The sequence below is a fragment of the Phocoena sinus genome, chromosome 12 (assembly GCF_008692025.1).
Source record: "Phocoena sinus isolate mPhoSin1 chromosome 12, mPhoSin1.pri, whole genome shotgun sequence".
In the NCBI taxonomy this organism is placed as follows: Eukaryota; Metazoa; Chordata; class Mammalia; order Artiodactyla; family Phocoenidae; genus Phocoena; species Phocoena sinus.
In genome coordinates, this window is record NC_045774.1 from 41687870 (window position 1) to 41705711 (window position 17842).

Sequence of the window (17842 nt, forward strand, 5' to 3'; positions counted from 1 at the left end):
GCTAAGATGTTCAGTTGCATTAAATAAGAATGAAATATTAATGTAATAACTAGACCATCAATGAAATTAACTTAACCACAGTTAATGCGCACAGTAGTGCGTTCATTTATTTCTTACCGTCTTGGTTTCATTTGTTTATTTCCAATAAAGGAAGGAGAGGTTTTATCTACCTCTGCATTCATTTTCATTCATTCTTCTGTATCACAAGTTTTGTCTCTATCTACTACAGGCATGCGTTGGAGATATTGTGGGTTCAGTTCCAAACCACTGCAATAAAGTGAATAACACAGTAGAGCAAGTCACATGAGATTTTTGGTTGCCCCGTGCATATAAACTTAATAGTTACACTGTACTCTAGGCTGTTTAATGTACAATAGCAGTATGTCTAAAAAAACAATGTACTTACCTTAGTTAAAAAATGCTAACCATCATCTGAGTCTTCAGTGAGTTGTAATAGTAATGTTAAAGATCGCTGATACAGATCACCCTAACGAATATAATAATAACGAAAAAGTTTGAAGTATTGCGGATTATCAAAATGTGACATCGAGACATGAAAAGAGCAAACGCTGTTGGAAAAACAGCGCTGATAGACTTGCTTGACACTTGCAAAACTTCAATTTGTGAAAAATGCAGTATCTGCAAAGCACAATAAAGCAAGGCTCAATAAAATGAGCTATGCCTGTATTCCCAAATGTGATTCCTAAAATCCTCTCTTTTTTTATAATAGTATAACAGTTATAGACACAATCATAGCCCTTCTCCTTCCAAGGAGTAATTGGGGGTGTAGGGGAGCATTTCCTGTTAAAGTAATTAAAAATAGTAATGCCAAGCACTTACACTACAATTTTGTTTTTTTTTTTTTAAAAAGGGCTTATTTTATTTTGTTTATTCAAAAGGCTATCAACAGTCCTGGGGCAGAAATAAAAGGTGTTTAACAAGCCACTTCTGTAAACATCATTTCTCCCAAATTTACAGACCTTTATTCTTTTTTTTAAAAAAAATACTTATTCCTTGTATATTAATGTCCTTTTTAAAAGAATTATTAAGGAGGAATTTAATTCATGTGGTACCACAGTGGAGATGTGATGATGATAAATGACCTTTATCAAGTGCCAATCACAGTACTGACTGCTTTATAAACAAAATATTGCAGTTTTCACAGTGGATGCTACTATTCCCATTTTATGCATAAGGACACTGAGATTTAAGGATACAGTAAGCAAATTACCCACAAATTTACAGATAGTAAGTGTCAGAGCTGGAATTTGAAGCCAAGCAATCTGATTGACTCAAGAACAGCTCCTTTTTCCCACTCTGTTTTGCTACCCCTCCAAGCCTAAGAGAGAGAAAGGAGGGGTAGGACCACCAGCCTGGATTTTATACACAAATATGGTCTGTTCACCATTCATGGTAGAGCCTGTGCTTTGTGTTGTTTCTCCATTTGTGAAAATGGAAATGCACTAAAGCAGCTCTTACCACTATACCAGTGGCCTGTCTTTGAAAAGGAAACAGCTTTTTCAGTATGAGGACTACAAGTGTTTGGGCATGCAACCAAGAAAAACCTACTGGGCTGGCCCAACAGTGTTAATTATAACTAACCAAACTAATAAGGCATAGACTAGAGGACATATACAGAGAGCAATAACATGAAATTTCAGGTCGAATTGGATTTGTAGTAACAAACTCAAATCAATCGTGAGTGACGTTTTATCTTTTTTTAATGTTGTGGTGTTTTTGGTTATAAATCTGAGAAGAGATTACAAAATGTTGAAAATAAGTATTATTTTCAGGCAATTGAGACTCACTTGATCCGGAAGTCACGTAACGGACTGACTTACATCGCAGAGTGGAAAGGGGGCCTCCTGGAACACAAGATGGGCCACCTGACCTGCTTTGCGGGAGGCATGTTTGCCCTCGGGGCAGATGACGCTCCTGAAGGCCTGACCCAACACTACCTTCAACTCGGGGCTGAAATTGCCCGTACCTGTCATGAATCTTACAATCGCACATGTGAGTACCTGTTACTCTTCATACACAGTCTATGTGCTTTTTATTTCATTCAGTAAGGAACTTTGTCCATTTGTTGCCATCAAAAGAACATCCACCATGCCTGATGAAACTTGATGATCATGATTAATATCTTAAAGGAATTTCTGTTTTTACTTTAAGAGGCATTACTCTTCTGTATAAAAATATTTACCTTTAGTTTACCAAGAAACAAAAATCCAGGCCATAAAGGGTTAAGTCTGTCTAACTTATTGGTCCTGCTTTAGGTAAATAACATTGGGTGAGAGTCTCTGTCCCAAAAGAAACTTGGTATGTTATAAACCGTTATTAATCTTCCCAGAATCTCCATGAAATATATGATGAGTCTGGCAGCCTTCTTATAAAAATAGGAGTTTGATGTACAAATACTAAATAACCTTCATGACATAATGACTTAGAATTCTCAACCACTGATTTTCTAGCTCACTAATAAGGTGGTGCTTTGCACCTAACCAGTGGGTACTCAGTAAATGGTGGTTAAATGAAAGAAAATAAGGGATCATTACCATTTTCTAAAATGGACTCTTTTCAATGAATAAATTATAAAGGTATATTGAATATTGCTTATTATACAGTGTTTATAATTATTCCTTAAAATGATTGTTTTGGCACCTCTCTTGAATGTTGTAAGGTACTTTCTAGTTTCATTTAAGTTACAGACACTAAACATTGTCTAGGACCATAACCCTTGTCCTCCATTGCATCTCCTTTAGTTGTGAAACTGGGACCAGAAGCTTTCAGATTCGATGGCGGTGTTGAAGCCATTGCTACGAGGCAAAATGAAAAATACTACATCCTACGGCCAGAAGTTGTTGAGACTTACATGTACATGTGGCGACTGACTCATGATCCAAAATACAGGAAATGGGCCTGGGAAGCTGTAGAGGTGACGTTTTAATTTGCTTATGTTTCTTATAGAAAAATGTCTGTGGGGGGCTTCCCTGGTGGCGCAGTGGTTGAGAGTCCGCCTGCCGATGCAGGGGACACGGGTTCCTGCCCCAGTCTGGGAAGATCCCACATGCCGCGGAGCGGCTGGGCCCGTGAGCCATGGCCGCTGAGCCTGCGCGTCCGGAGCCTGTGCTCCGCAACGGGAGAGGCCACAGCAGTGAGAGGCCCGCATACCGCAAAAAAAAAAAAAAAAAGAAAGAAAGAAAGAAAGAAAAATGTCTGTGGAAAAAATGTTCAGTGATACCTATAAATCTAGCATATCAACTTTTCTATGATTTTTAAAGCTTAAAGTTTTGACCAGCCATCTTTCCATTCAAGACTGTTTTCAGTTAAGTCATCCTATATCCCTGGCTTCAGCTTTGCTTTATGTAACAGTGATATAAATATACCTACTCTGGTGTTGAAGGAGAAATCTAGAAAGGCATATTATAAAATTAAGTTCTCATGACTATAAAAAAGGTGATCGGTTAATTCCACAAAGGATTACGGGCAACTTGGGAATAGTTACCCCAACCTGCTCTCTGTTTCAAAAAACCACTATATGATTGCTTCTTTTAGTCTTTGGGCATGAAAATGATAAAATATGCTTTTAGTTAGAGTCACTTAGCTGCTTAGAGCTAAATTTTAGAAAGTACCTATAGAAGAACTACTTTGTACAGAATATTCCGACACTGGTCTCAGGATTCTCCAAATATCTATAAGCTTCATATCTGTCCAGTGTGTTATTTGAATTGTCTTTGTCACTTCTTGAGTCTCTTCCTGCTGAATATGGTGTATCATCTTCCTGAACTAATCCGTTGAACACTTTGTGTGCTGAATGCCAGCAGAGGCGCCCTTCAGGATATGCATCAAACAATGTCTAATTTTTTTTTTTTTTTTTTTTTGCGATATGTGGGCTCACGGGCTCAGCTGCTCCGCGGCACGTGGGATCCTCCCGGACCGGGACACGAACCTGCATCCCCTGCATCAGCAGGCGGACTCCCAACCACTGTGCCACCAGGGAAGCCCACAACGTCTAATTTTAAGAGCTATTATTCCAAAAGGAGTGAAAGGGAATTCAGGGGATAAGAACAAACAAATGCTTTAATTACATTCTCTTATTGTCTAGCACTCTTTGTTAGAAAGCTAGCTGTCTTTTAAAACCGTTAGGAATAACTTCTCTTGGGAAATCTAAAATGAATATTACCTTTATGTAAAATTTAACTGATATCTCAGAAAGCCATTGATGAATCTTGCTTATTAACCCTCTTCGTTTAATGTGTGTCTTATAACCAGTTGTCAATCATTTTAAGTAATAGCAATTTTTTAGGCCTCTTTTTTTTGCATAATTTTCTAATTATGGTTAGTCAGTTGTAATTTCAGTTTCTTTAAGTTTATGTTTTTAACTCTGAAAAAAGTATATTAAAATTGAGGTTCATCTAAGCCTTGGTGATTGGGAATTATTTTGGTCTTCAATAGGCCAGTGAGGTTTTAGAGTTGAAGGATAACTATCCAGTCTTGCTCCTCTGAAGAATAATTCTGAGATGCATTCTAGATGGTTCCTTAGAGGTTTTCCAGCAGGAGCAAGCCCCCCCATGCACACAGCAGTGACCTGCTCAACGTGTATTTCACTGGCCCTTCTCCCTTCCTTGTTTTACTCTCCCCACTCACTCGCTCACTTCCTGATATCACCTCCCCCAAAATCTCCCTGCATCCAATCCTTGTCTCATGCTCGGTTTTTAGAGGAACTCTTGCCCAGAGGCTGAGAGCCCCAGAACAGATTGTGGTGAAATGATGTTCTGATCAGACTAACCAGCCTGGTTACATAGCCACTTCCACTGTGGAAAAACTGTAAAACCAGGGCCTATTATGGGGGCCCAGGAGAGCTGCTTGTCCCCAGCTTCACATCCCTAAAGTCTTAAAATTTAGACTTGACATGAAGGATTTTCATTTTTTGAAAGTTAAAAATGCCTCTTTAGCATCCCCCCACCTTTTTTCATTTTAACTTACCAAAAGCCTCAAAAAATAAAAATAGCTAGGCCTCTCTAAACATCTGAAAGGCCCTTGTCACTGTGCTAAGTGTATCTTCATCTTGAGTTTTATTCGTTTTATTTTTTTAATATTTTTATTGGAGTATAATTGCTTTACAATGTTGTGTTAGTTTCTGCTGTATAGCAAAGTGAATCAGCTATATATATACATATATTCCCATATCTCTTCCCTCTTGCATATCCTTTCCATCCTCCTTATCCCACCCCTCTAGGTGGTCACAAAGCACCAAGCTGATCACCCCGTGCCATGGAGCTGCTTCCCAGTAGCTATCTATTTTACATTTGGTAGTGTATATATGTCAACGCTACTCTCTCACTTCGTCCCATCTTACCCTTCCCCCTCCCCGTGTCCTCAAGTCCATTCTCTATGTCTGCATCTTTATTCCTGTCCTGCCCCTAGGTTCTTCAGAACCATTTTTTTTTTTAGATTCCATACATATGTAGTAGCATACAGTATTTGTTTTTCTCTTTCTGACTTACTTCACTCTGCATGACAGACTCTAGGTCCATCCACCTCACTGCAAATAACTCAATTTCATTTCTTTTTATGGCTGAGTAATATTCCATTGTATGTATGTGCCACATCTTCTTTATCCATTCATCTGTCGCTGGACACTTAGGTTGCTTCCATGTCCTGGCTATTGTAAATAGTGCTGCAGTGAACATTGTGGTACATGACTCTTTTTGAATTATGGTTTTCTCAGGGTATATGCCCAGTAATGGGCTTGCTGGGTCATATGGTAGTTCTATTTTTAGTTTTTTAAGGAACCTCCATACTGTTCTCCATAGTGGCTGTATCAATTTACATTCCCACCAACAGTGCAAGAGAGTTCCCTTTTCTCACACCCTCTCCAGCATTTATTGTTTGTAGATTTTTTGATGATGGCCATTCTGACTGGTGTGAGGTGATACCTCATTGTAGTTTCGATTTGCATTTCTCTAATGATAAGTGATGTTGAGCATCCTTTCATGTGTTTGTTGGCAATCTGTATATCTTCTTTGGAGAAATGTCTATTTAGGTCTTCTGCCCACTTTTGGATTGGGTTATTTGTTTTTTTGATATTGAGCTGCATGAGCTGCTTATATATTTTGGAGTTTAATCCTTTGTCAGGTGCTTCATTTGCAAATGTTTCCTCTCATTCTAAGGGTTGTCTTCTCGTCTTGCTTATGGTTTCCTTTGCTGTGCAAAAGCTTTTAAGTTTCATTAGGTCCCATTTGTTTATTTTTGTTTTTATTTCCATTTCTCTAGGAGGTGGGTCAAAAAGAATCTTATTGTGATTTATGTCAGAGAGTGTTCTGTCTATGTTTTCCTCTAAGAGTTTTATACTGTCTCTGGACTTACATTTAGGTATTTAATCCATTTTGATTTTATTTTTGTGTATGGTGTTAGGGAGTGTTCTAATTTCATTCTTTTACATGTAGCTGTCCAGTTTTCCCAGCACAATTTATAGAAGAGGCTGTCTTTTCTCCATTGTATATTCTTGCCTCATTTATCAAAAATAAGGTGACCATATGTGCATGGACTTATCTATGGGCTTTCTATCCTATTCCATTGATCTATATTTCTGTTTTTGTGCCAGTACCATACTGTCTTGATTACTGTAGCTTTGTAGTATAGTCTGAAGTCAGGGAACCTGATTCCTCCAGCTCCGTTGTTCTTTCTCAAGATTGCTTTGGCTATTCAGGGTCTTTTGTGTTTCCATACAACTTTTGCAATTTTTTGTTCTAGTTCTGTGAAAAATGCCATTGGTAGTCTGATAGGGATTGCCTTGAATCTGTAGATTGTTTGGGGTAGTATAGTCATTTTCACAATATTGATTCTTCCAATCCGAGAACATGGTATATACATCTCTCCATCTCTTTGTATCATCTTTAATTTCTTTCATCAGTGTCTTATTGTTTTCTGCATACAGGTCTTTTGTCTCATTAGGTAGGTTTATTCCTAGGTATTTTGTTCTTTTTGTTGCAATGGTAAATGGGAGTATTTCCTTAATTTCCTTTTCAGATTTTTCATCATTAGTGTATAGGAAGGCAAGAGATTTCCATGCATTAATTTTGTATCCTGCTACTTTACCAAATTCGTTGATTAGCTCTAGTAGTTTTCTAGTAGCATCTTTAGGATTCTCTATGTATAGTATCATGTCATCTGCAAACAGTGACAGTTTTACTTCTTCTTTTCCATTTTGGATTCCTTTTTCTTCTCTGATTGCTATGGCTAAAACTTCCACAACTATGTTGAATAATAGCAGTGAGAGTGGAAAACCTTGTCTTGTTCCTGATCTTAGTGGAAATTGTTTCAGTTTTTCACCATGGAGAATGTTGTTGGCTGTGGCTTTGTCGTATATGGCCTTTATTATGTTGAGTTAAGTTCCCTCTATGCCTACTTTGTGGAGGGTTTTTATCATAAATGGGTGTTGAATTTGGTTGAAAGCTTTTTCTGCATCCATTGAGATGATCATATGGTTTTTCTCCTTCAATTTGTTAATATGGTGTATCACATTGATTGATTTGCATATATTGAAGAATCCTTGCATTCCTGGGTTAAAACCCAGTTGAGCATGGTGTATAATCCTTTTATTGTGCTGTTGGATTGTGTTTGCTAGTATTCTGTTGAGGATTTTTGCATCTATGTTCATCACTGATATTGGCCTATAGTTTTCTTTTTTTGTGACATCTTTGTCTGGTTTTGGTATCATGGTGATTGTGGCCTCGTAGAATGAGTTTGGGGTGTTCCTCCCTCTGCTATATTATGGAAGAGTTTGAGAAGGATAGGTGTTAGCTCTTCTCTAAATGTTTGATAGAATTCACCTGTGAAGCCATCTAGTCCTGGGCTTTTGTTTGTTGGAAGATTTTTAATCACAGTTTCAATTTCAGTGCTTGTGATTGGTCTGTTTATATTTTCTATTTCTTCCTGGTTCAGTCTCAGAAGGTTGTGCTTTTCTGAGAATTTGTCCATTTCTTCTAGGATGTCCATTTTATTAGCATATAATTGCTTGTAGTAATCTCTCATCATCCTGTATATTTCTGCAGTGTCAATTGTTACCTCTCCTTTTTCATTTCTAATTCTGTTGATTTGAGCCTTCTCCCTTTTTTTCTTGATGAGTCTGGCTAATGGTATATCAATTGTGTTTATCTTCTCAAAGAACCAGCTTTTAGTTTTATTGATCTTTGCTATTGTTTCCTTCCTTTCTTTTTCATTTATTTCTGATCTGATTTTTATGATTTCTTTCCTTCTGCTAACTTTGGGGTTTTTTTGTTCTTCTTTCTCTAATTTCTTTAGGTGTAAATTTATTTGAGATTTTTCTTTTTTCTTATTTCTTGAGGTAGGATTGTATTGCTACAGAATTCCCTCTTAGAACTGCTTTTGCTGCATCCCATAGGTTTTGGGTTGTTGTGTTTTCGTTGTCATTTGTTTCTGAGTATTTTTTGATTTCCTCTTCAATTTCTTCAGTGATCTCTTGGTTATTTAGTAGCATATCGTTTAGCCTCCATGTGTTTGTATTTTTTACAGTTTTTTTCCTGTAATTGACATCTAGTCTCATAGCATTGTGGTCAGAAAAGATACTTGATATGATTTCAGTTTTCTTAAATTTACCAAGGCTTGATTTGTGACCCAAGATATGATGTATCCTGAAGAATGTTCCATGAGCACTTGAGAAGAACGTGTATTCTGTTGTTTTTGGATGGAATGTCCTCTAAATATCAATTAAGTCCATCTTGTTTAATGTGTCATTTAATGCTTGTGTTTCCTTATATATTTTCATTTTGGATGATCTGTCCATTGGTGGAAGTGGGGTGTTAAAGTCCACTACTATTATTGTGTGACTGTCAATTTCCTCTTTTATGGCTGTTATCATTTGCCTTACGTATTGAGGTGCTCCTATGCTGGGTGCATAAATATTTACAGTTGTTATATCTTCTTGGATTAATCCCTTCATCATTATGTAGTGTCCTTCTTTGTCTCTTGTAATAGTCTTTAATTTAAAGTTGATTTTTGTCTGATATGGGAATTGCTACTCCAGCTTTCTTTTGATTTCCGTTTGCATGGAATATCTTTTTCCATCCCCTCACTTTCAGTCTGTATGCGTTCCTAGGTCTGAAGTGAACCTTTTCCAGACAGCATATATACGGGTCTTGTTTTTGTATCCATTCAGCCAGTCTGTGTCTTTTGGTTGGAGCATTTAATCCATTTACATTTAAGGTAGTTATCAATATGTATGTTCCTATTATCATTTTCTTAATTGTTTGGGGTTTGGTTTTGTAGGTTTTTTCCTTCTCTTGTGTTTCCTGCCTAGAGAAGTTCCTTTAGCATTTCTAGTAAAGCTGATTTGGTGCTGCTGAATTCTCTTATCTTTTGCTTGTCTGTAAAGGTTTTAATTTCTCCCTGGAATCTGAATGAGATCCTTGCTGGGTAGAGTACTCTTGGTTGTAGGTTTTTCCCTTTCATCACTTTAAATATGTCCTGCGACACCCTTCTTACTTGCAGAGTTTCTGCTTAAAGATCAGCTGTTAACCTTATGGAGATTCCCTCGTATGTTATTTGTTGCTTTTCCCTTGATGCTTTTAATATGTTTTCTTTGTATTTAATTTTTGATAGTTTGATTAATATGTGTCTTGGCGTGTTTCTCCTTGGATTTTTCCTGTATGGGACTCTCTGTGCTTCCTGGACTTGATTGACTATTTCCTTTCCCATATTAGGGAAGTTTTCAACTATAATCTCTTCAAATATTTTCTCAGTCTCTTTCTTTTTCTCTTCTTCTTCTGGGACCCCTATAATTCAAATGTTGGTGTGTTTAATGTTGTCCCAGAGATCTCTGAGACTGTCCTCAATTCTTTTGTCTTTATTCTGCTCTGCAATAGTTATTTCCACTATTTTATCTTCCAGGTCACTTATCCGTTCTTCTGCCTCAGTTATTGTGCTGTTAATTCATTCTGGAGAATTCTTAATTTCATTTATTGTGTTGTTCATCATTGTTTGTTTGCTCTTTATTTCTTCTAGGTCCTTGTTAAACGTTTCTTGTATTTTCTTCATTCTGTTTCCAAGATTTTGGATCATCTTTACTATCATTATTCTGAATTCTTTTTCAGGTAGACTGCCTATGTCCTCTTCATTTGTTTGGTCTGGTGGGTTTTTACCTTGCTCCTTCATCTGCTGCATATTTCTCTTTCTTCCCATTTTGCTTAACTTGCTATGTTTGGGGGCTCCTTTTCGTGGGCTGCATTTCGTAGTTCCTGGTGTTTTTGGTGTCTGAACCCACTAGGTAAGGTTGCTTCAGTCGGTTGTGTAGGCTTCCTGGTAGAGAGGACTGGCACCTGTGTTCTGGTGAGTGGGGCTGGATCTTGTCTTTCTGGTAGCAGGGCTGCATCCAGTGGTGCGTTTTGGGGGTGTCTGTGACCTTATTTTGATTTTAGGCAGCCTCTCTGCTAATGGGTGGGTTTGTGTTTCCCTGTTTGGCATGGGGCATCCAGCACTGGAGCTTGCTGGCCGTTGCGTAGAACTGGATCTTAACATTGAGATGGAGATCCCTGGGAGAGCTCTCGCCGATTGATATTATGTGGGGCCTGGAGATCTCTGGTGGTCCAGTGTCCTGAACTTGTCTCTCCCACCTCAGAGGCTCAGGCCTGACACCCATCCAGAGCACCAAGACCCTGTTAGCCACATGGCTCAGAAGAAAAGGGAGGAAAAAAAGAAAGAAAATAATAATAAATTAAATTAAATAATTAAAATAAAATTTTTTTAATTATTAAAATAAAAAAATTAAGTAAAAAAAAGAGAGCAACCAAACCAATAAACAAATCCACCAATGATAACAAGCACTAAAAACTATACTAAGATAAACATAAAAATCAGAAACAAGTCAGTCGCAGACAGCAAACCCCAAGTTTACAGTTGCTCCCAAAGTCCACTTCCTCAATTTGGGATGATTGGTTGTCTATTCACGTATATCACAGATGCAGGGTGCATCACGTTGATTGTGGAGCTTTAATCCGCTGCTCCTGAGGCTGCTGGGAGATATTTCCCTTTCTCTTCTTTGTTCGCACAGCTCCTGGGGTTCAGCTTTGGTTTTGGCCCCGCCTCTGCATGTAGGTTGGCTGAGGGCGTCTGTTCTTCGCTCAGACAGGACAGGGTTAAAGCAGTGGCTGATTAGGGGCCTCTGGCTCACTCAGGCCTGGGGGGAGGGAGGGGCACAGAGTGCAGGGCGAGCCTGCCATGGCAGAGGCCGACATGACGTTGCAACAGCCTGAGGCTCACAGTGTGTTCTCCCGGGGAAGTTGTCCCTGGATCCCAGGACCCTGGCAGGGGCGGGCTACACACATGCTCCTGGGAAGGGAGGTGTGGATAGTGACCTGTGCTCGCACACAGGCTTCTTGGTGGCTTCAGCAGCTGCATTAGTGTTTAAGCCCATCTCTGGTGTCCGAGTTGATAGCTGTGGCTCGTGCCCATCTCTGGAGCTTGTTTAGGCAGTGCTCTGCCTTCTGTGGACAGACAGGGAAGGAATCCCCTCTCCTCACGCACCCCAAAACAATTGTGGACAGACAGGGAAGGAATCCCCTCTCCTCACGCACCCCAAAACAATGGTCTCTTGCCTCTTAGGCAGTTCCAAACTTTTTCCCGGACTCCCTCCTGGCTAGCTGTGGCGCACTAGCCCCCTTCAGGCTGTGTTCACGCAGCCAACCCCAGTCCTCTCCCTGGGATATGACCTCCGAAGTCTGAGCCTTAGCTCCCAGCCCTCGCCCACCCTTGGCGGGTGAGCAGACAAGCCTCTCAGGCTGGTGAGTGCTGGTCGGCATCGATCCTCTGTGGGGAATCTCTCCACTTTGCCCTCTGCACCCCTATTGCAGCGCTCTCCTCCGTGGCTCCAAAGCTTCCGCCCAGCCAACCCCTGTCTCCGCCCATGAAGGGGCTTCCTAGTGTTTGGAAACCTTTCCTCCTTCACAGCTCCCTCGCAGAGGTGCAGGTCCCGTCCCTACTCTTTTGTCTCTGTTTTTTCTTTTTTCTTTTGCCCTACCCAGGTACGTGGGGAGTTTCTTGACTTTTGGGAAGTCTGAGGTCTTCTGCCAGTGTTCAGTGGGTGTTCTGTAGGAGTTGTTCCATGTGTAGATATATCTTTGATGCATTTGTGGGGAGGAAGGTGATCTCCACATCTTACTCCTCTGCCATCTTCTGCACTAGTCTTGAGTTTTTTTCTCAGGACAACCTCATGTTGAGAAAAGGCATGCTGCCTGGGTCCAGGAAACTGAGGCCGCAGCTAGGGAGTCTAGAGCTGGGATTCGGCCCCCACCTCTAAAATGTTAGATTGTCTTCTTGACTACTCTGGTTCACCACATCAGGATTGGGGGAGAAAAAGAATGAGTGGAGGTGATCTGAAAAGATGAAAAACGTTTGGGCAGTGCCTACCCCCAAAACAACTCTTTTTTCTATAATAAAAGAAGGAGCTTATAGAAATTTCTACAGGAGGGAGGGTTAGCTGTTATCATGCCTGGCCCTCTCTTTAGCTTATTTCTTTATTACTAAAAAACTTCAAGGGGCAAACCAAGAAAAACATCTGTGGATAAAATCTTTTTTTTAAGGAGATGTCTAGAAATAGGATTTCATTATGTTCAGTAATAACAAATTTACCCATTTCTTCTAAATCTTGGTGGTTTTTTTTTCCTTTTTCATAAATAATTTTTGGCCTACTGCATGTATCTGGTATTTGACTTTTTATCAAAAAGAACTGTTATCAAAAAAGAAGGAAGGAAAAATATAATAGGACCTGAAAGTTCCTTTCTTCAGGCTTTTCCCCCACTTAGCTCTTTGTCTGAAACTAAGAATATAATCGAAGCCTTTTTTTTAAGGTAATTGTTCTTATATTCCCCGGGGCTTTTAAACAGTACCAAACCAGGAGATGGGTGTTTTTTATTCACATAGCCTGCCAGTTAGATTTTCTTTCACCTGGTAATTAAATGCTTCTCCTCTGGGCCCCATGCTCTCTCCCTTCTGCCCTCCAGCCCTAGGGTGCAGAATCAATATCCTCATTATCAGTGTCTGCAGATGGAAGCTGAGCTCTCAGCACCACATTCCTGCTCCCTGCCTTTGCCTCATCCATCCCACGTTTTCTGGGCTCCACATGCTTAGAGCCGTGCTTTCCTCCAAAGCCCTTTTCTAGCCAATGAAGATTTTTCTCAACTAACATGGCAAGACCTATGCCATATCTTGGTAGTTGAGCTAAATGGGAGGAAAATATGATGTAATTATGCACATAAAAAAAGAGGAAAAGCATTGTGATCTGTAAAAGAAAACTGAAAAATAAATGAATAATGACGTGAGAACCTAAGAGTAACGTTTTTTTCATGTTTCCTATGTTTTCTTTATCTCATTAAAAATTTTAAGGGGCTTAGGCTTACACTTTATTATTTTTGTACACATTCTATGAATTAGAACCAGATTTCCAGTGACAGTTTGTATACAGTGGAAATCTTTATTTGACCTTTTAGTTACTAGAATTAATAGGATGTGGTGAATAGAAAATAACTTTCTTGGAGATGACTATGCCTGGTAACCAGCAAAGCAAGCCAATGTAATTTCCAAATACAAAGAGCAGTCAGGTTAGCAGCAGCTGACAGAATGGAAGGCAAGTTATTTTAGGTGTTACCTAAATTTTCGTTCCCACACTGCCCAACCCATGTCTTTCCCCATCTCTGACTGTAGTACTCGTTGTAGTCAGGCAGCTATAGAAATGTAGGCTCATTTCTCTCATAGTTACCAGTGGTTTCATCCCATCTTTCTTCCATCTCAGACTAAAGAAAAGAAAGATGTATTTCAGAAATGGATACCAGCCATGTTTTTTTCACTGCTTTCCGTTTTCTCTTTTATATCTGTCAGTCACCAATATCACTCAGTACTCCACAGTCAATTTTTTTTAAATAAGATATTCTGACGATAGTAGCAGCTGTTTTGGTTCCAGTGCACTTTCTCAACCAGCGGTTTAGAATCCCAGTTGACATGAACAATCTCTCTAGACCAGGGGTCAGCAAACTTTTTCTGTAAGGGCCAGAGAGAATTGGGCTTGGGGGACCTATGCATTTATTCAACTCTGCCATTGTAGTGAAAGAACAGCCACACACAATATGTAAACAAGTGAGTGTGGCTGTGGTTCAATAATACCTTACTTACAAAAACAAAAAGCAGGCTGGATATAGCTTGTGGTCTGTAGTTTGATGCATCCTGCTCTAGACCATAAAAAGAAATGGTAAAAATCACTGACATTCCAGAACTAAATATAGAAGTGTTTCCAATTAGATGAGATATACGGTCCATATGTCCTTTAACTTTTCATACTTTATTTGCATTTACATGTTATGTTTTTTTAAATTTTCACCTGAAACTATTGCAATCTATCATTCCATTTGAATCCTTATTTCAGTTAAATGTGACAATCTAATGGTAAAAATTTGTGACAGTCAGTTTACCGGAATGTGACCATTTTTTTCCCTCCTCATTGTGATTTAGGCCTTGGAGAAACACTGCAGAGTGAAAGGAGGCTATTCAGGCCTCAGGGATGTTTACTTCCACAAGGAGAGCTATGATGATGTGCAGCAGAGTTTCTTCCTGGCAGAAACACTAAAGTAAGTAAAAATTATTCTGGTGGTATGTGACTAAGATACCTGAAGAGATCTTCTTTCTAGTTGTCTTTATCATGAACACATTCAAATAACATCAAGCATGACTGCTTCCGAATGCCATTCTACGTGCACGGCAGTAATTGCAGGTGTGTTTTCATCATCATGTAAGTTCGACAACTTGGGACTGCTTTGTATGGTTCTCGTACACAGGGACCAAAGCACAGGGCAGCTTCTTTCTTCAGCATTAATGAGTATACCCCTTAAGGTTTTGCTATACTTGACGGTTGTCCATGATTCTCCCATAAGATGAATGGAGACATTGATGTGTTTTTTTTCTGTCTCTTTGTGGTTTCACTGGCTGACAGGGTCTCTCGGGCCTCACATACCCATGTTTCTCTCTCCAGATATTTGTACTTAATATTTTCTGATGACGATCTACTTCCACTGGAACACTGGATCTTCAATACCGAGGCACATCTTCTCCCTGTACTCTCTAGGAATATAAAGAAAGTTGAAGTCAATGAGAAATAAAAAGACATTCTGTATTTTACTCTCCTCCATTCCCTTCACTGCTTACCTTAATAATTCCTTTTCTGGTGATCAGGCATATGATGAGTTTTTATTAATAGGTCTGTGATTATTCTAAGTTTTAAAATTGTTTTGCAGTCTTTTATGTTTATTATCATAGGCATAGATGGACCTAAATTCCTTATTGTAGCCTTTATTATTCAGTGAATCACATGGTTTTTTGTTTGTTTGTTTGTTTTAAGTAATCTTTTATCTCTGGAGTTCATGAAGGTGTAGTATCATTTTTATTAAACTAAATAGAATGGTATACCAATGACCTCTTAATTACAATTTTGATTTGACTGCAAAACTTTTTCCTCCTCTATGAGGAGATGATGTCTGCTTTAAGCTGTAATGTTTTGCCATGTTGCAAAAAGCCATAATAATAAATAATAAAAAAGCTTTTTCCTTTTCAATTTCGTGTTAATCTGGTTTGTCTATCCACCAGAGACAGATCTTATAACTGTGACAAGCCTCCTTATGCAGGTCCATCATTATTTGATAGAATGTCTTCTAAGATACTTTACTCACATTTTAATTCAAATTAGAATGTCATCCCAGAAGGCTCATCTCCTCTTGACCTCATTTCATTGGATCCATGGTATATTTTTGTTGGTCACTTATATTAGTGTTTCCTAATTTGGGAATTAGTTCTCAAAGATTACTTTAAATGCCCTGTGTCATCTCTGGATCATGTACTGGTTAATTTCTTCCATTCTCTACCACACAGTGAAGTGAGCTTTCCAGTTTTTCAGAGCTCTGCTGTTAACCGAATTATATTTTTTAAAGGGAAATTGTATAACTTTTAGTGTGTTAGCTTTTGCTTTTATCTGAATATATGAAGAAATTGGGGCTCTCTCTGAAGAGAGGGTGAGTATTCCATATGGTTTTTTGTTTGCATTTCACCTTTAATTCTTTTTTCTCGAAAAAAAGAAACCTTTACATTTCGTTCAGGTTTTTCAGATTTGAAAAGAGCCCTTTCTCAAATGTAGTAAATCATTTCATTTCAGTTTATGAAAGCAGGATTTAACTCTGAAAGAATTTTTGCCAGTGTATCTATTCATGGTCAATTGAGGAAAATCTAATAAACTTTTAGGTCAAATTAGGATGTAGTGTATTTTGTCTGGTTAAATTCAACATAGCGATTTCCACTTAGAAGTAATATATAGGAATGGACACTCCCAATCCCCTACAATCCTATAGCAGCTCAAAATAATTATGATTACATGACTCTTCAAAGCCTTTTTTTGAGAGATGAATGGTTTTCCCAAAAATAGATCTGGTGACACCTTGTGTTTTCTTACCATATTTGTTCATATTTTATATATATTCCCATGAAAGGGCTAATATGATGATGCATATACTGAGGTACAAAGATTTTGACCACCTGCATTTTCAACTACAGTGGTCAAATAGATCAGTGCAACCCCATGGATTAGGCTGAAGCACGTGAAATTGAGGCATTTCTAGTTTAAAGATTGTTCAGTATCAGCAATTTCATGTGATTCAACCTAATATTTTTTAAGACAGTTATTTTCTTAGATCTCAATAGACTTAGTCCACCTTGTGTGACCTGCCCTTTTTTTCAATATTATTCATTCAAACAATAAGTCAATAAAATTAGTAAGTGAAAAAAAGATCCCTTAGTACGTCATGATTGCTATTCCCAGGACTTAAAGGCAAAATATAGAAGATTCTTGTTAAAATTGGACCATATGTATTTAGATTATAATTTTCACATGAATGTCCTTGGACTAGCAATTTAAATTAATTTATTTTCTTTGCTTTTCAATCTGATTTGAAAGAGCACAAGCTGATAGGTATTTCTGCAGCAGATAGGATATTAAAATCAGGTTGTATGTACGCACTGCACCATGACGTACCTTTTGTATTCTGGAATAAATAGGCAAGAAGATTGTACTGCGTGTTGCTCGGCCAGTGGCAAGAACAAAGGTATTTCAAGTCTAGAACTTGGATATTTTAACAAAACCCAAAACACCAAAAATGTAAACAAGATAAGAGATTAATATTATGGTGATGTAATTTAATTAAAGTTATATTTTGCACTAATTATTTTAAACAACTGAAGTCCTTAGGTAAATGCTGTCTTTCATTCATTTTCAGCAAAAACTGTGCAGTTAAGTTTACATATGTTTTCACACCCCAAAAGGTGAATAATTAAAATAGCACTTAATTTTGTGTTTCTGCATTTGTTTGGGATACGTTGTGCAATTAATATTACGCATATAAGTTGTATGGCAGTTTATAGAACTCAGTGATGTTTGTCATGATGCCTTCATATGTACTACCAGTTCTTTCCATTGATTGTTTTTGATTTGTACTTAAATCCATTCTGTCATTTCCAACTTTATATAAATCTCTAATGTTATGGGAAATGATAGATCGACACATAATTTTTAAAAACTATATTGTAAAATTTCTCTATTGTAAATAAGCCTTTTAATATATCTCGTCATTTGTCTTTTGGGTTTCTCTCCTTTTAAGGAAGCTTCTAAATATGTTGGGATGAGTGTGTACAGTTGCAAATGGAAATATTAGATCCTAACAGTGATTCTGTACCACACCCGGAGAAATTGTGATGAGGAAACTATTTCCCATTAAAAACTTTAAATTGCAATAAT

General features: G+C 38.2%; 1 protein-coding gene across 9 annotated transcripts in view; it reads left to right on the forward strand.

Annotated features, from left to right (window-relative positions):
• MAN1A1 (mannosidase alpha class 1A member 1) overlaps positions 1-17842 on the forward strand; it is a 204711-nt gene that overhangs the window by 157062 nt on the left and 29807 nt on the right. For 7 of the 9 annotated variants that reach the window (XR_004352483.1, XR_004352485.1, XR_004352487.1 and 4 more), the window contains exons 10-12: positions 1794-2013; positions 2763-2935; positions 14521-14636. Coding sequence is in view for 3 of the 9 variants with exons in the window: in XM_032650906.1 (XP_032506797.1) it covers positions 1794-2013; positions 2763-2935; positions 14521-14636 (509 nt within the window). In the remaining 6 variants the exon portion in view is untranslated. Of the gene's footprint in view, positions 1-1793; positions 2014-2762; positions 2936-14520; positions 14637-15037; positions 17677-17842 lie in introns of those variants that run through there. The other 2 variants (XM_032650904.1, XM_032650905.1) reach the window with 2 other exon arrangements.